Source organism: Bos indicus x Bos taurus, chromosome 2 (genome assembly GCF_003369695.1).
Source record: "Bos indicus x Bos taurus breed Angus x Brahman F1 hybrid chromosome 2, Bos_hybrid_MaternalHap_v2.0, whole genome shotgun sequence".
In the NCBI taxonomy this organism is placed as follows: Eukaryota; Metazoa; Chordata; class Mammalia; order Artiodactyla; family Bovidae; genus Bos; species Bos indicus x Bos taurus.
In genome coordinates this window covers 115,134,571-115,153,728 of record NC_040077.1, presented here as the reverse complement: position 1 = coordinate 115,153,728, position 19,158 = coordinate 115,134,571, and the positions used below count along the sequence as shown (strand labels likewise).

Sequence of the window (19,158 nt, the reverse complement as noted above, 5' to 3'; positions counted from 1 at the left end):
CACCCACAATTCCTTATAAAAGGTTTTTTCATCACCACCAGTCATCTTACTTTCTTCTATGCATTTTCCTTTTGTTCCAGATGCTAGTGGAAATGGTCTGAACACAGAACTTAAAAAAGAATTTCCATAGTCACCTTTTTCTTGTGGTATCAAGTAACACAACTGACTTCCATGGTTAAGCTTCTCAACCACCATTTATTTTCAAACTCAACCCCTTGAATATGCAAGTGCAGTCTGGTGAATGCACATTTCTTAAGATCTTCAAATTAGATCACACCGCATTCTACTGAGCGTCCATGAACATTCAAGAGAGCAGGATTCTCAATTTTAGCTTTAACACAGCAGGTTCTTCTGATCACAGTACTGAAGTTTGTCATAATGGTCTCTTTGTAAAGTGATTTTTTTTTCCCTTGACCCATTTTATACATGGGCGGTCCTCACTTTGCACAGGAGTTGAGACTTTAATAATGGCATGCAATCCGAAGGCACACAAAGCAACCTTAACATCCAATGGGAAAATTACTGTTATTCCATGACCTTTAAGATATCTCATTAAAACATCATAAATATATAGGGGTAATTTTAAAACTTAATATTTATTTATCACATTATAATCTAAAACATTAGAAACATTGAGAATTAAAGGGTTTTCTTTCTTCGTAAAAACTTGTCAAAGACAGTTTGAATTGGGCTTGCCTTCTCCTGGTCCTGTAACTTAGGACATGAAGTGGAGGGGTTTTCTGTGCTTTGGTGAATATCACCCTCTTTTCCAAGTTTGGACCAGCTTCCAGTGTGGTGAAATATCTCTAAGAGTTTCTGTAACATGAGGTTCTTCTGTCTGTGTCACTTCCTCTGGTACGTCTTCATTCTTTTGGTCACAGCCGCTTCCTTCTTTTGCGTGGATATGTTTATCTTCGCTGAATTCCTCTGGCTTGAATGACAGTAGTGACAGCACTCTCACAAGGGCTCTTTTTCCCATAACGCCACTTACATTCTGTTTGAATTTCGCCTCCAGTATTAGCGTTTTTCACTCCCTTTTCATCTTTGTTGGCCAGTCCTCTCTGTCAATGACTTATTTTCATGAAATGTCACTTGGGTGTGTCACTGGGAGGGAAGCAGGGGGCAACACAGCTACACACTTCGCTGTCTCTGTGTGAGCTAACAGATGTTAGTGACTGGGCACTGGTAGACTTTGAGAGGAGTGATAGGATCAGCTGGTGATCTTGATTCACCGGTTACTTATATAGCGATCTGTGGACCATTGAGCTAGCAGTGATGTTTGTGTTTTATGCGTTGACTCAGTTAATACACAATGGTAACTGAAATTTGAAGCCACTGGTTGGAGGACTGGTGTGATATAACTTATTTGTGGAACTGAAACACACATATTGGAACTGTGAGAAGCAACACTTGTCTGTATAAGCGAATCTGATGTCTCAAGGAAACTGATGGTGTAATTTACCACGAAACTCTAGTTATCTCCTTTTGGAAGCAAAGTCAAACACTCTCCTAACAGGGATTAACTTTGTAACCTGTATGTGCTTCATAGAAATTTGATATAATGGCACCTCACTCCAATATTCTTGCCTGGAAAATTCCATAGACAGAGGAGCCTGGCAGGCTATAGCCCAAGGGGTCACAAAGAGTCAGACACGACTGAGTGACTGAGCAACCAACTTATGATGTATTAAGATATTAAGTAGGACATTAAGATGGAGAAGGAAATGGCAACCCACTCCAGTGTTCTTGCCTGGAGAATCCCAGGGACGGGGGAGCCTGGTGGGCTGCTATCTATGGGGTCGCACAGAGTCGGACATGACTGAAGTGACTTAGCAGTAGCAGTAGCAGGACATTAAGATATTAAATAGGGAAACTTTGGGGTGAAAGTACATTAAGGTGTTTTGATCACTTTTAAAAATTACTCTAAGTAAACAAACTTGCAGCTACATGCAAAAACCTTCTAAAAGAAACAGGTTATTTTTTTAAAAAAGCTAATCTAAAGGGTACCTAAGCTCTGTTTTGAATACAAATAGTTAAATGGATAAAATAATTTTTTTGCTATTTCTGGGGCATAAATTATTAACTGACAACTTCAATGTTATTTACTTATAAGAATAATCCAAGTACTATATACATTATGTTGTAAGGAAAAATGCAATTTTTCTGCTGAATAATAAGCAAATAGCTATAAATATATTAGCATTATGTATAACCTATATAAATATATAATGTATTTATAATGTATAATAAATATTTGTAATATGTTTATGAATATATTAGTAGATATTCCATCTTAGGAGATTCCTTAATCTTAAGCAAATATTAAATAAGTATATATGAGTAACTGAGGATGATAATAATAATGAGAATAAAATAATCTCCACTAGTGAAATATGATTATAACAGTAATTTTATTGGTAATATTTCAGTTGCTAAAGAAAATACAGAAATAGTAATATGCTCTTTTCCTCTCTCAAGTGAATATTTTGTTTTCAGGGCCTTCCTGGAGAAAAAGGAGAAAAAGGAAATTCAGTGTTCATTTTAGGTGCCACTAAAGGTATGCAGGTAAGTGCTATGATCAGGGTGGATTTCAAATGAATTTTTTTCCATACAGGTAAACCCATGCAGAAAACACATGGCCTGAGATTTCCTTTGGAATGCTACAACATGGATGAACCCTGTGGTCATTATGCTGAGTGGAATAAACCGGTCAAAAAAGGACACAAAAGGGGTGATTTCCACTTAGAGGAGGTTCTTACAGTAGTTGGATTCATAAAGTTGGGGAGCAGAATGGTGCTTGTCAGGGACTGGAGGGAGGAGGATTAGGCAGCTCATATTTAGTTGGTACAAAGTTTCCACTGAAGAAATGAAAAGTTTTGACAATGGAAGCTGGTGATGGTTATATAACATGATGAATGTATTTAATGCCACAGAACTGTGCACTTAAAAATGATTGAAATATTAAATTTTACCGTATGAATGTTTTACAATGTATTTTACATTTTGCGGGGGGGGGGGGGCGGGGGGGAAGCCCATATTCAAGAGAATATACACTCCTTGATTTTTTAAAAGTAGGTAAAGTCTCAGGACAGAGTCACGAAACGGTAGATGAGCACAAAACAGGTGTGAGAGAATTGCAACACAAATTCCCTTTACACCTGCTCTGGGGTGATAACAAAGTGTCCGTTAAGGCAGCCAAGCTCTGCCAATCAGGAGAGATGGTTAAACGCTGATGAAATGGAACCGTTCAAGTGAGGATTTAGAAATGAAAGATGAAATCCTCTTTTAAAAAATTCATAATTTATTTTTATTGGAGTATAGTTGCTTACAATGTTGTGTTAGCCTCCACTGTACAACAAAGGGAATCAGCCATATGTACACATATTCCCTCCCTCGGGGGCCTACCCTCCCACCCCGCCTCCCATCCCTCCCCTCCAGGTCATCACAGAGCACCAAGCCGAGCCTCTGTGGTTACGGCAGCTTCCCCCTAGCTATCTCTTTTACGCCTGGTAGTGAATATATCTCAGTCCTGATCTCCCAGTTCGTGCCACCCTCCCCTCCCATGTCCATGTGTCCGTTCTGTACGCTGCCATCTCTATTCCCGCCCTGCAAATGGTTCCACATTCTCACACCTTCACGTCCTCACACCTTTCCCTGGTGTTGGTTGGTTTTGAATGAGTAAAAGTGCAGTTCGGGGCTTAAGACTAAAACCAGGAAAGCGCCTCCACAGAGCTCTATCCACAGCTGTCTGTTCTGTGCTGACAAACTGAGCAAACTGCACAGACTGTCCAGATAATTCCTGCGTGTGTGTGTTTCTTCTTTCATGTCCTGTGTGTTTGAGGGGAACAGTGTTGCTCTTCTAATGCGTTGTACCACTACTGTTGCAGGGCGACAGAGGGGACCCAGGACCTCCCGGCTCACCAGTAAGTCCTTGGGGCAGGCCCTGAGCTTCCGTTTGCTCCTCAAATAACCTATGGTCCCCACTAGTAGGTTAGTAGGTCCCCACTAGCAAGACAGGTTACCTAGATTTGCAGGGCCCGCTCGGTGCAAAATGAAAATGTAGGTCTCTTGTTCAAAAATTATTACAAATTTCAAGATGATGACAGCAGAGCTTTAAATCAAACACAAGGCCCTTTGTGACTGCACTGATCACAGGCTCAAGGGGCCATCCTTGAATCTCAGCTGGCTCCTGCTTCTCTGCCTCTTCTGTCTTGCAGTGACCATTTGGTATTGCTCAGGTAGCCACAGTCACTTTTAGGAAAATGTACCTCTTTGAAACTACCTAAATCATATATGTCCAGTGAAAGCAATTTTTGCCTGCTGAATCAGTAATTGTATATTGTGTTTAATATTTTTCACCATCCTCATGTTCCTGGAATTTGTAATTCAGTGATTAGACTTGTTCCAATTCATCAGTGTTCACAAGACTAAAGCGGAAAGCAATTTTGCCTCCTAATGGTTCACCGTAATTTCATTTGGTTACTTCTGGCTGTTGATGGGATTATTTCCCAGGTTGGTTCTCTTCCTACTCCGGAAGCTCATTGCAATGTTTTCAATGAGATACCTCAGTATCAATGTTAAAATAAGTAGCAGTTCATCCTCTAGGAGAGAGGAATGCCACTGCATGCTCACAAATCATCGGATGTGGGCAGGGTGAGCTGGAGAACAGAGTGCCTCTGTTCATACTTCTAGAACTGCCCCGCTATTACCCTTCCTTGTGAATTTGTGTATCATGCCACAACTTAACATGTTCCAGAAAATTGTTTAAGGCTGAATTGTCTTGATCTTGAATTGGGGACATTCCTATTCACGTTGATCCTTTAGGCATGTTGAAAGAATAGAGTATAAGTACATTAATATTTTAATTTAATGTTCAGTTCAGTCAGTCAGTCGTGTCCGACTCTTTGTGACCCCATGGACTGCAGCACACCAGGCCTCCCTGTCTATCACCAACTCCCGGAGTTTACTCAGACTCATGTCCACTGAGTTGGTGATGCCATCCAACCATCTCATCTTCTGTTGTCCCCTTCTCCTCCCACCTTCAATCTTTCTCAGCATGAGGGTCTTTTCCAATGAGTCAGTTCTTTGCATCAGGTGGCCAAAGGATTGGAGTTTCAGCTTCAGCATCGGTCTTTCCAATGAATATTCAGGACCTATTTCCTTTAGGGTGGGCTTGTTGTATCTCCTTGCAGTCCAAGGGACTCTCAAGAGTCTTCTCTAACACACAGTTCAAAAGCATCAATTCTCCAGCCCTCAGCTTTCTTCACAGTCCAACTCTCACATCCATACATGACCACTGGAAAAAACATAGCTTTGAGTAGATGGACCTTTGTTGGCAAAGTAATGTCTCTGCTTTTTAATATGCTGTCTAGGTTGGTCATAATTTTTCTTCCAAGGAGTAAGAGTATTTTAATTTCATGGCTGCAGTCACCATCTGCAGTGATTTTGGAGCCCCCCAAAATAAAGTCTCTCACTGTTTCCACTGTTTCCCCATCTATTTGCCATGAAGTGATGGGACTGGGTGCCATGATCTTTATTTTCTGAATGTTGAGTTTTAAGTCAACTTTTTCACTCTCCTCTTTAACTTTCATCAAGAGTCTCTTTAGTTCTTCACTTTCTGCCATAAGCATGGTGTCATCTGCATATCCGAGTTTATTATTTCTCCCGGCAATTAAAAGCATCTTGATGTCTATTAAAGTTATATGTAGAACAAGTTTTCTTTGATCTCTGGGTCTTAATTTAGTCTCAAATGTAGGGGTCAGGCACCCCCACCTGAGCACTGCTCCCTTCCTGCTCTGTGCCTTTTTCCCAGCTGTGTCAGGGCTGCTGTCCAGGACCACTCAGGAGGGCAGGTGTGTCTAGAACTGACTTCTCCTAGGTCTTTATCTACCTGGGATTACATGCAGCTCTTGCAAGAACAGTGCTTATAGTTTTTAGTAACAAAGGCATTGATTTTTCTCTTGTTTAGGGATCAAGGGGAGTGAGAGGCCCAGCAGGCCCAGTGGGGTACCCAGGAGAGCCCGGGTTAGCAGTAAGTACCGCATTGCTGATGCTGTTCCTCTAGAAGCCCCGACTTGACGTTTAAATAAAGCAGAAGAAAGCAGAATTGCAGTCTTGGGTCAGGCAGAGGTGGGTCCTTTGTGAGACCTGATGAATCAGCGCACACCCACCATTATGAGTGCGAGTCCATTCTGAAGCACAGATCCCCCCTGGTGGTGGCATTGGGGTGGGGGACAAGCAGCCCAGCTGTGGTAGGAAGTCCATTGTGCATGTTTCAAAATTAAGGGTTTCCTAAAGAAGAGCTTGGGACACCCAACAAGGACACGTTCAGATTTCTGTGACTGATGAGTGATTTGTGTGTTTTTGCTGTTGATTTAGGGACCTCCAGGCCCCTCTGGGAGTCCAGGCTTAAAGGTAGGCAGCCATGAGTCACATACACAAGTAATGTCCATGTCCAACAAGACAACTGACCACTGATGTTTGTCAGAATCATGTCTTCCCTCTTTTTAAAATTCCCAGAGTATTTAATAAATCGTTGTTTAGTCACTTAGTCACGTCTGACTCTTTTGCGATGCCATGGACTGCAGCCCCCCAGGCTCCTCTGTCCATGGGATTTCCCAGGCAAGAATACTGGAGTTGGAGTGGGTTGTGATTTCCTTCTCTAGGGGATCTTCCCAAGTCAAGGATCGAACCCAGGTCTCCTGCATTGCAGGCAGATTCTTTACCACTGAGCCACTGGGGAAGCCCTATTTAACACTTCAACAAATTACCTAACCAGAAGTCTTACTTGCTTGTAGTTATTCTTTAATATTCAAAGGCAATGAGTTTCTGTTTTGTTTTCTTTTCCAGGGTAATCCTGGCGTGGGAGTAAAGGGGCAAATGGGAGACCCGGTAAGAGTCCCATTTTGCATGGAGGAGCAGGTGTTAAAATGCATGAACTGCCCGTGTCTAGGAGGCTGTTCTGATTATCACTTAACCTGTGTTCATCCTCTCATCACTGCCCACTTTTGTGGCCAAGGATTTGTCTTCACTGACTTATTAAGTTACCCTTACCCTTGGCCATAGAGTGACAGTTCTGACAAAATCTAATAGTAAATTCAAATTAATTTATATGACACACTTCCTCCTAGGCTAAAGAGATGGAATGATTCTGGGAATGCATCCAGAGTAACAATTATGTTTAATTACAGATTTGTTTGACTTAATTTCACAAATTTCATCAGAATCTGAAACTTCACACATAAGTAAAAACATAAACAGCTGCAATCCAAGGCATTTAGCCACACATTCTTCCACTCCCTCCACCCCTCATACTTATAGTCCTTTCTGCTGAAGTAGGACACTAAATAAGGACAAGCTTCAGCAAAGTGCTTTATGGTGGCTGTTCATCTAGAAGCAATCTGCAGTGTTTAAGAGTTGGTGAAGGGCTCTTTTAAAAAAATATTTATTTATTTGGCTGTGTTGGGTCTTAGTTGCAGCATGTGGGATTGTGGTTTTGTCATGTGGGATCTTTCACTGCAGCTCATGGGTTCAGTAGTTGCAGACTGAGGCTTGCGAGCTCGGTAGTCGCAGATTGCAGGCTTAGTTGCTTCCAGCATGTGGGATGCTAGTTCCCCAACCAGGGATCGAACCTGTATCCCCTGGGTTGTAAAGTAGATTCTTAACCACTGGACCATCAGGGTAGTCTCTGGTGAGCAGCTCTTTCAACAACTCTGCGTAAAAAGACACTGAGCATCCACCCTGTGCCAGGCTAGGTTTGGTGCTGGGGGTGGGGCTTTAGTGCGACAGACCTGATCCCCCCTCTCTTGGGGTCCCAGCATGGTTGGGTAAGTTACTGTACATCCATTTAACAGAAGGACACACTTGCCAAAAATATATTGGAAGACATCATGATGTGGGGAAGAGCAATGCTAAGCAGAAAGTGCAGGTGACAAAGGGCTAAGCTCAACTTTGTAAAACCAGAACAACAACAAAAATTATTAAAATCTACATGTAGAGTAGGATTTCTCAACCTTCACAATACTAATGTATTATCATGGGGCTGTCCTGTGCAAAGTAGGATGTTTAGCAGCATCCCTGGCCTCTACCTACTAGATGTTGGTAAGATTCCTTCCGCTTCATTGTGACAACCAAATATGTCAAACGCTCTTGCCAAATGTTCCTGAAGGGAAGCACATCCAAACTCTCCCCTCCCTCTCCATGCCCCCCCACTCCCAATCTTGAGAACCACTAACTTAGAGAAATGACTGGGTGAAAAATAGATGAAAACAATGTTTTCCAAACTTGGAATATGTTTGTCAGAACCCCTAAACCTGTGCACCCCATTTTGAGAAACCTCACACAGTGAGGAAGCATTGCCAAGTTAGAGAAGTCAGCACCAACACAGTTGCATGTGTTTGCAAACTCAGGCCATTATTCCTATGCTGCTGCTGCTGCTGCTAAGTCGTTTCAGTCGTGTCCGACTCTGTGCGACCCCATAGACGGCAACCCACCAGGCTCCGCTGTCCCTGGGATTCTCCAGGCAAGAACACTGGAGTGGGTTGCCATTTCCTACTCCAATGCACGAAAGTGAAAAGTGAAAGTGCAGTCGCTCAGTCGTGTCTGACCCTCAGTGACCCCATGGACTGCAGCCTGCCAGGCTCCTCTGTCCAGGGGATTTTCCAGGCAAGAGTACTGGAGTGGGGTAACGTGGAAATATTTGACTGTGAGGTGGCTGTTCAAATTATCCACTATACGCTTTTAAAAATTTCTTTTGGATTGTTAAGTAAATAAAGGCATAATTTTGAAATGTTGGTGCAGAGCTCTCACAATGCCCAAGACCATGTTGCCCACTCCATTTTTAGAGCAGACTGTCCTAAATGGTTGTTACTCATGTTTTCATAGGGGATATGATTATGGATCATTTACATTTTGTTCTTTATAATTTATCTTTCTGTACTTTTGACTTAAATGAATATACAGTACTGTCACAACATTATAAAAAAGAACCAGTAGCATGACCAACATTTGGAAGAGGCTCCTTGCTTGCCAGCCTATATGGGTTTTGTAGTTTTATTCCAGTTACAGGAATAAGTATCGTTATCTTACCAATCCATATTATGTATTTATTAAGTAAGCAAATACACAGTGTTTATGCATTTGTTCAATTACTTATTCATGCAACAGACGCCACTAGGATGGCTGCTACACCCTCACTGTGTCAGGCACTAGGGCACATCAAGAGAAACAAACTGAACCCACATCCCTAACCTCCTGGTTCTCTATAGTTTCCCAGGTGTGGGTGGGAATTGAATTATTGGTTATATTTTTTCATTTACTTTGCAGAAAGTAATAAGCATTTTATGTGCATTATCTATTCAATAAAAGAATACTTTGAGGCAGGCAGTATTATATTCCCCATTTCACAGAGAAAGAGAGAAAGATTTTGAGGAGTTAAGGATAAGGAGATTTTAAGAAACTTGCCTAAAGGATCCCAGTCTAGTAAGGGCCTATTTCTACACACAGGTGACAACCTGACCTATCACCTGTTTTTAACACAAGAGGGAAGATAATTCCAGGTGCAAAATATTAGAAATATTTAGAAAAGTATGAAATAACTATCTTCTAATTAAGGGTGTGTTTTGGTTGTATTGTGGCAAAACCAATCCAAGGAACATTTTTTTCTTGTAGAGAACATCTCTAATGACCCAAATGAAAACTTTTGATTCATGATTTCCTACAAAGAGATGTAAAATATATTAATGAACTAGATATAACCTAAGTCAAACCAAAGTGGAATAACTCAGTAAGTGATAATATATTATTATGACAGATTATTGCATAGGTGTTGAAAATCAGGTTTTTTTTAAAAGAATTTCTAGTATAATAGGAAAATGTACAAAAAATATTGTTGTAAAATATATTAAATGACTTAACATTTTAATAAAATATAAAAATATAAACTGTATTCTATATTTAAATGACATTATATAGTTTTACTAGTTTTATAATATATTTTAATATGTTTAACACACCATTTAGTCACATATACACGTGTGTGCACATGCATATTATGCACATATATGTATATGTATACATGTGTATATACACAAACATATACAATCACACGCACACCAAAAGAACTGTACCAAAGTTTTCATAAATATTGTCTCTGGATAGTAGGATTATGGATCACTTTTATTTTTTTAATTCATTTTTAACAATAAGTACGTATTATTTATGAAAAACAATAAACATTTAAAATTCAGTGACATATTTGCCAAGTTTTTTATTTTAAATCCATGATACATGTTACACAGGATTATAAGCATTATATCACAGTTATGAAAAGCTTCTTTGTTTCAAATTTCAGTTCAAAATAAAGTTAAAAATGGCATTCTTATTATCTTGATTTTTTTTTTTTAAAGGGTGAGGTTGGCCAACAAGGTTCTCCGGGGCCCACTCTGTTGGTGCAGCCACCTGATTCTGGTCTCTATAAAGGAGAAAAGGTAATTCTTAACTCATATGATACTTTGATAGCTGACGTTTTCTGAACACGTTCCCATGCCAGCAAAGAGCTGAGTACCTACGTGCCACACTGCCTCCATCCCAAGACTTCACCGATTGTTACTATTATTAGCTCCACTATACAGAGCTGAAAAAAGGAGGCTTGGGAAGGTTTACCAGTGTTCTCAAGTATACCCAGCTGTTGAGTTGCAGACCTAGCTTGGGCTGCAAATGGTGACATGTCCTCCAGGATCTAGTTCCCCATTCGTGTCTTTGATATGGTGGCTGAAAAGACCACTGGAAATCCAGTTGTCCTTTAGATGTTACATATGGATCTGATGCTTGGGTAATTGAAAAGGTGACAGCTGCATACATAATAGACTCTTGGCAAATGTTAATTCCTTTGTCAGCCTCCAGCACTGATGTTATGATGCCACGTGCAAATTCTCCTATCAGTTTTCAGTCACTGGATTCAATTTCACTATGTTGTTCAAAATGAGCCTCTCCTCTCAACAGTTATATTGCATCTCCTGCCCTGGTTCCATGGTGGCTCCCTCCCCACCGCCCCTCCTCCACGCCCCATGAGGCTACACTCTCACAGAGAACCAGCCTGAAGAGTGTCAGGTTTAAAGGTGCCCTTGGATCTTAGTTGTTAATTAGCAACAGTTGAAGGGTAATCCTTTATTAAAAGGTTAGGAGAACAATTGTTGAAAGAGGTAATTTCTGAAACAGGTGTAATTCAGTATGTTAAATAAGAGTAAGCAGATTATATTCTTTGTAAATTTTAGGGTATTAAAGGAATGCCTGGAATGACTGGACTTCCTGGACCACCGGGACCCAGGGTAATTTATTCAAATAATGTTAAAAAAATTTGTATGATGTACTATCTTCATTTTTAAAAATTTTACTTGGTTATTATCCTTGCTTTAAATGCTGATCTGTTACTAGAATTTTTCACTATTTTATCATAATCATGTAGGAATACTATTCCAAAATATTCATTTTCTTTAAGTTGATGGCAGTAATTTTTATTTCTTATTTTGTTTTTGCATTCCATATTGCTGAAATATAGTTGCTTAAACCCCTCTAAACGTTGTTATGTCTTTAAGGGAGAGCCTGGTATTGGGAGAAAAGGAGAGAAAGGGATTCCTGGGTTTCCAGGACCTCGGGTAAGGCTCCTTCCTGCTCTCTTGAACTTAAGTGAGTTTGGAGGCATTTCTCTTTCACATTTTTATAAGATTCAATCAATAATTCTGAGAGCTCAAAAGTGGAGATTTTCTCAAAGAGGAGTACTGTCTTGCTCAGCAAGAATTGTGTGATAGCTAAAGGTCCCAGAGCATCCCTTCTGTGCACATCATTTGGATAAAACAGGCAAGCAAAAGATGGGACAATTGGCAGGAAGTAATGGGATCATGGTCAAAGCTCTGATTTTTCCAGTAGTCATATGCAGATGTGAGTGACGGACCATAAAGAAGACTGAGCACTGAAGAATTGATGCGTTTGAACCGTGGTGTTGGAGAAGACTCTTGAGAGTCCCTTAGACTACAGGGAGATCAATAGTAGTCAATCCTAAAGAAAATCAGTCAATCCTAAAGAAAATCAACTCTGAATATTCATCGGAAGGCCTGATACGAAGCTAAAGCTCCAATACTTTGACCACCTGATGTGAAGAGTCAACTCATTGGAAAAGACCCTGATGCTGGGAAAAACTGAGGGCAAACGTGAAGGGAGTGACAGAGGATGAGATGGTTGGATGGCATCCTTGACTCAATGGACATGAGTTTGAGCAAACTCTGGGAGGTAGTGAAGGACAGGGAAGCCTGGCGAGCTGCAGTCCATGGAGTTGCAAAGAGTTGTACACAACTTAGAGCTAAACAATAACAAAAATGGGATCATGACATTTTCTCACTGGCTCAGTGTCAGTGTGATTGTAGCTTGGAATTGTTCAGTTAAGCCTATTTGACAAAAGAAAGTACTGATCTATGGATAGTAGCTAGAAAAAAAAAGTACAGCATCAGGCCTCAACATCTCCATACCTGTCACTAATGGGATCCCCATTCACAGAGTCACGATGAAGGCCAGACCCCAACAGCCATGGACACTGAGTTTATTTGACTCCAGATTTAGTACTTAATGAGGCAATATTAACTTCCATAGTAATTTTTATTGCTGATAATGCATAGAGCAACTATTAATCTCCAGACAAATTATATTGCAATGATTCAAAGGTATTTAGCTCAGTGAAAGCATTACATTAAATAAATTAAAGTGGAAGAGCAATACAAACAACAAAACTATATTCTTAATTTATATCACTGGAGAGGACATGATTTTTTTTAATAATATTAAAGAGTAATTAAAATAGCAAATGTTGTAAAGAAATGGAATCTCTTTTATGTTTATTTCCTTTATTCAGTTATCTTTGTAGGCATGATTAAAAATCCCAAAAGCAATCTCATAAGGGGAAAAATGATTTACTGAATTGGTTTATGTATTTTTATTTAACTTTGCTTGCGTTGATTTTTGTGAATTTATTAGGGGGACCCTGGTTCCTATGGATCTCCAGGTTTTCCAGGATTAAAGGTAAATGTATACCATTACAGAGATGATAAATACATTTTCATTAGTAGATGCAATTCAGTATCATTCAAAAGTTGCACCAGGACATACAGACTCATACACAGTAGAGGAAACACATTTATTTTATAAATTATATAATTTTGCTGTGGGTGCAAAAACTAGAGCACAAAACTCTCTGATGCAACCTAAAACAGTGTTAAGATTTTATATAGAATCTCAGGGAGCATGTGTCATTCAGATAAAATGAGAATGAGATAATTTGTCAATGAGATAAAATGTCATAATCACATTTTTTTTTTTAAAAAGGGCATGCTTTTTGTTACTTGTAGGGGGAACCAGGACTGTTTGGAGATCCTGGGTCATTTGGATTTCTTGGCCCAAAGGTAAAAAAGTGAGCCTATTTGAGTACAATCTAATAATAGCTTATATCCCTTATGCTATCTAATTTATTTTTTAAAGTATTTCAAAATATCATTTTTTAAATGTCTGTTTTGCATATATTATTTTAATGCATGTTGTAATTATTATATTTTACATTTGTGAATTGATCTTTTTGAAGCAGATGAAAAGTACTGAAAGTTTCAAAAATTCCTTAGGGATCATATAGTATCATGATTCACAACAGAGGGACCTGTGGAGAACTTTGCTTTGACCGTCACTACAGTTATTCTTTCCTTTGTAACCTCTGGCCTCACCTTCAGCACTTGTGTGGGACAAGCCATGGTGGCATTGAGATGACACAATTAAGGAGGGACAAAATTTGCTGCAAAAAAAAAGCGTAGGTTCAGATGCTATAGGCAAAGAAACCATTTGTCCTAGAGTGCCAAATTAGACATTAATGCTTATTATAGATAAAGAAATTCCATGGCTTCAGAGGTATCTAATCTATGGGCATGGAATCATTTTTGGAATTCGGATATATTTTTCTTTAGGGAGAACTTTGTTAGCTGGTTGTTTACTTCTGCTTATAGGTAGGAGGTTACTTAAATTTGTTCCTCTTAGAACATCATGAGTTATTTATTTCTCTGGTAGGCCTACAAGCTTTATTTCTTATACAAATGTACTCTTGGCCCTTCTAATATTTACTTAGTGCCAGGAAACAGGAGAAGAATATTAATATTTCTAAGAAAAGTGAATGAATGAATGATTTCAGGGAGATCCTGGAGACCGAGGGCACCCAGGACCACCAGGGGTTTTGGTAACTCCATCTCTTCCACTCAAAGGTTTGTGTTCCATTTGACTTCTCTATCAATTATGCTGAAATGGGATTTAAGTTGTCCTGAAAGAAGAGTTTGGTCCACTCTTTCTGTACTGTATACACTAGGTGGGCTAAATCTATGAACTTTACCATGTATGCGTAATTGTTGTTGTTGTTCAGTCGCTAAGTTGTGTCTGACACTTTGCAATCCCATGGACTGCAGCACGCCAGGCCTTCCTGCCCCTCAGTATCTCCTGGAGTTTGCCCAAGTCCATGTCCATTGAATCAGTGATGCTATGGAACATCTCATCCCCTGCCGTCCCCTTCTCCTGCCTTCAGTCTTTCCCAGCATCAGAGTCTTTTCAAATGAGTCAGCTCTTCGCATCAGGTGGCCAAAGTATTGGCTTCAAAATGTATAAATTATACAAGTGCTAATAGAGATGTACATCTTGATCATCTCTATCAGCATAAGACATCAAATTTTATGTTAGTGTGTAAACTGCCTGCTGGGATTTTTATTATGTTACCTTTCAGAAAGTAGGTATTTTAATTGCTAAACAAATTTAAAACCATTTGACTAAGCCCTGCCACAAGGCTGCCTCCAGGAAGAAGGCAGCCTCGACCAATGACATATTCAGCACTACTTCAACTTCACATGTCTGTCGGGGAGGGTCTAAAATACTGCGTTTTAAATGTGATGAGAAACTGCAAAACCATCTCCCAGTTGTACTTGAGCAAGCCTCCCAAAAAGTAATTGTGCATGAATTTTCTAATGTATACATATGTTTGCTGTATGCATGATGTCATTATTTTTGGCAGGCCCTCCAGGGGATCCAGGGCGCCCCGGCCGCTATGGAGAAACAGGGGCTGTTGGACCACGTGGTCCTCCTGGTGCCCCAGGTAGACCAGGGGAAGCCTGTCCAGGTATGAATCCCCTGGCTTTTACAGCTCAGGTTTGCTACATCCTCCTCCACACCAGGGGTTCTCCATTCTAGCTGATACTAAAATCATCTTGTTGTTTAGTCATGAAGCTGTATCTGACTCTGTGACCCCATGGACTGTAGCCTGCTGGGCTCCTCTGTCCATGGGATTCTCCAGGCAAGAATACTGGAGTGGGTTGCCATTTCCTTCTCCAGGGGATCTTCCCAACCCAGGGATTGAACCTGCGGCTCCTACCGCGTCTCCTGCATTGCACGCAAACTCTTTTACTTCTGTGCCACTGGCAAAGCCCAACTCATCTTAGGATTGTTTCAAAAATACCGATGGCTGAGCCTACCCAGACTAGGAATGTCAGACTCTCTGGGAGGATGGATGCACCCAGGCATCTACTGTTATAAAATCATCCCCCTACTTCTAATGCACAGCTAGGATTAAGAAGCACAGAACTCAAACAAATTGACTAATTAATTGGAGAAAATCCAGGTTCCTAGACTGCTGCTCAGAAATATTCAGTCACTATCTCAGGGGTATGATAAGAAGCATCTATGTATAATGGGCTTCCCACAAGATTGCATGCATGCTAAGTAGCTTCAGTGGTGTCCAACTCATTGCGACCCTTTGGACAGTAATCCACAAGCTTCTCCGTCCTTGGGATTCTCCAGGCAAGAATACTGGAGTGGGTTGCCGTTTCCTCCTCTAGGGGATCTTCCTGACCCACAGATTGAACACACATCTCTTATGTCTCCTGCATTGGCACAAGAGTTTTTTACCATGAGGGCCACTGGGGAAGCCCTCCCACAAGATTACCACATGCAGATAAGATTTCGAAACCACTGCTAGGATTAGCGTGTGTCTTCAGGTTTTTACCACCTTCTTGGAAGGCTCTCCCTGTGGATATATAGTTGTTAAAATTTAGTTTTATCCACCTAGTCCCCAACTTAAATATTCTGTATGAAATGTGGAAATACAAATTGTGAATTAAAAAGTAGGATTTTGATTCACACTTAGTGAATAATAATAATAATAACAAAAAGCCACAGTTTTCTCCTCCCTTCCCTCCACACCAAAAAACAACAGTCTCATCCCCCACAGAAAAACCCTATGGTTCATGGTCATATTTGATGAAAAGCCTGAGAAACAATCCTATTGACACAAGGACTTTCAACTCCTTCAAGTGCTATCTTAGTTAATAGTCTCAGTGATATTAGGAAAAGTTTACAGGGTATTTTCATTCTGTGAACCCAGGAGAATTGATTAAACATGTGAGGAGAAAAGTCTGGAATAAATGTAATTTTATTCAATCTGTCTCAAGTTACATTTCCTGAGGAGTAAAAAATTTTCTGAGATATTCAACTGTGAACTACAGAGTTCTTGTTTAATCTTCCACGAAGCTGGCTTTCACTTGGGAGAGTCTGATGACCACAAAGTCAGTAAATAAAGCTTTGTTTAGTTCATTTACTCTTTAGACATTGTAGCCATGGTTTAATTGACCCAGGACTGTATAAATCATACAGACTACTCTCTCAGTCAGGAGGTACTAGGCTCTCATCTTACATTTCTCCTTTCAGGCTTGTTTATAATAAAATAGTGCTTCCAGCAGATTGAAATCAAAACCCAGTGGGACTAAGTAACACATGTCTCTAGGGAATTTCAAACCAAGTATAACAAGAAGCCTCTTTAGCCCAAAAATCTTTTAAAAAAGAATTAACCCATATTTGGACTTCAACCCATAGTAAGCTGTAATTTTATATGGTATAGTATTTACATTACATCATGCACATGTATGTATCCATAAATACATATGGTTGAAACACAAATCTCACAAAATAATATCTGTGGAGTATATGAGACATTCCCATTTCTATTCCATTCTTTTCTTTTGGAAAAAAAAAAAAAAGGTTTTAATGCTGGCCACAGCTTCATTGATACTGTGCCCTGTCGGTGGGTGATTGAGGCTGCAGTGTTATGTACACTGTAACCCATTCTCCCTGTTGGAAGCTGGTTGAGCTTTTTTCCTGGCCCTGGGGTGAGACAGCAAGCAGGCAGCATTCAGGTTCATTCTAAGTCGGGTCTAAGGAATGTTATAAAGACAAGATGGCAACCAAGTCCATAGGAGTACATGTTCATTTTGTTTTAAGGACACCCATGTATGTAGCCTTTATTATACCTATTCAGTTTTATAATCATCTATAGTATTTACCATGAAGTTTTGGAGTCAAACACCTATGATTGAATCCCAGCGTTTACAATCAACATAGTGCGGTGGAAAAGTTACGTGTTTATACAGTGAACTAACAACATTTCTTTGGCCAGCTGATGCGAAGAGCTGACTCATTTGAAAAGATTCGGATGCTGGGAAAGATTGCGGATAGGAGGAGAAGGGGACGACAGAGGATGAGATGGTTGGATGGCATCACCGACTCAATGGACATGGGTTTGGGTGGACTCCAGGAATTAGTGATGGACAGGGAGGCCTGGTGTGCTGCGGTTCATGGGGTTGCAAAGAGTCAGACATGACTGAGCCACTGAACTGAACTGAACGATGTTTCATGTGCTAGTGCTTACAAGCTGTGTAATCTTGGGCACTTGTTAAACCTCTCTGCTCCTCAGTTTTCCCATCTAGAAAACTAAGTTCTTGTTACAGTTGAAAGAAGTAATATGTATAGTTTTTAGAATACAACTTGGCATACAGACTCACTATGTTAGCTATTATTAGCATTTCTTATACTGGGACTAAATTTACTGTGCCTTATCTATAAGGTTCAACCTTTAGAAGTTGTTGAGAAACGCTGGGCTGGAAGAAGCACAAGCTGGAATCAAGATTGCTGGGAGAAATATCAATAACCTCAGATATGCAGATGACACCACCCTTATGGCAGAAAGTGAAGAGGAACTCAAAAGCCTCTTGATGAAAGTGAAAGTGGAGAGTGAAAAAGTTGGCTTAAAGCTCAACATTCAGAAAACGAAGATCATGGCATCTGCTCCCATCACTTCATGGGAAATAGATGGGGAAACAGTGGAAACAGTGTCAGACTTTATTTTTCTGGGCTCCAAAATCACTACAGATGGTGACTGCAGCCATGAAATTAAAAGACACTTACTCCTTGGAAGGAAAGTTATGACCAACCTAGATAGCATATTCAAAAGCAGAGACATTACTTTTCCAACAAAGTTTCATCTAGTCAAGGCTATGGTTTATCCTGTGGTCATGTATGGATGTGAGAGTTGGACTGTGAAGAAGGCTGAGCACTGAAGAATTGATGCTTTTGAACTGTGGTGTTGGGGAAGACTCTTGAGAGTCCCTTGGACTGCAAGGAGATCCAACCAGTCCATTCTGAAGGAGATCAGCCCTGGGATTGCTTTGGAAGGAATGATGGTAAAGCTGAAACTCCAGTACTTTGGCCACCTCATGCGAAGAGTTGACTCATTGGAAAAGACTCTGATGCTGGGAGGGATTGGGGGCAGGAGGAGAAGGGGATGACAGAGGATGAGATGGCTGGATGTCATCACCAACTCGATGGACATGAGTCTGAGTGAACTCCGGGAGTTGGTGATGGACAGGGAGGCCTGGCGTGCTGCGATTCATGGGGTCACAAAGAGTTGGACACGACTGAGCAACTGAACTGAACTGAACTGAGCTGAGGAGTAAAGCTAATGTCTGAAAATATATGTAAAGCCTCAGCACATATGCACACAAGAATGAAAGCCATCTATTTACTTTGGGTGCTACATTACTGATGACAAATGGGGTTCCAATTGTCTGTTGCTAAACAAGTAACCCCAACATTCAGCATACACCCTTCACTCTTTCCATGGTTCAGGAATTCAGGAGGCATTAACCCAAGTGATTCCAGAGCAAAGATTTTCATCTAGTTATAGCTGTAGACTAGGGACTTCCCTGATGGCTCAGATGGTAAAGCATCTGCCCTCAATGCGGGAAACCCGGGTTTGATCCC

The 19,158-nt window shown here is 40.4% G+C and overlaps 1 protein-coding gene across 6 annotated transcripts in view; it reads left to right on the top strand.

The window, feature by feature from the left end:
* The window catches only part of COL4A4 (collagen type IV alpha 4 chain), a 155,884-nt gene that overhangs the window by 49,192 nt on the left and 87,534 nt on the right, over positions 1-19,158 (top strand). For all 6 annotated transcript variants that reach the window (XM_027514975.1, XM_027514951.1, XM_027514961.1 and 3 more), the window contains exons 8-19: positions 2,497-2,565; positions 3,888-3,923; positions 5,969-6,031; positions 6,379-6,414; positions 6,850-6,891; positions 10,407-10,487; positions 11,274-11,327; positions 11,595-11,654; positions 13,024-13,068; positions 13,395-13,448; positions 14,219-14,288; positions 15,083-15,187. In XM_027514975.1, the coding sequence (XP_027370776.1) occupies positions 2,497-2,565; positions 3,888-3,923; positions 5,969-6,031; positions 6,379-6,414; positions 6,850-6,891; positions 10,407-10,487; positions 11,274-11,327; positions 11,595-11,654; positions 13,024-13,068; positions 13,395-13,448; positions 14,219-14,288; positions 15,083-15,187 (715 nt within the window). The remainder of the gene's footprint in view (positions 1-2,496; positions 2,566-3,887; positions 3,924-5,968; positions 6,032-6,378; positions 6,415-6,849; positions 6,892-10,406; positions 10,488-11,273; positions 11,328-11,594; positions 11,655-13,023; positions 13,069-13,394; positions 13,449-14,218; positions 14,289-15,082; positions 15,188-19,158) is intronic.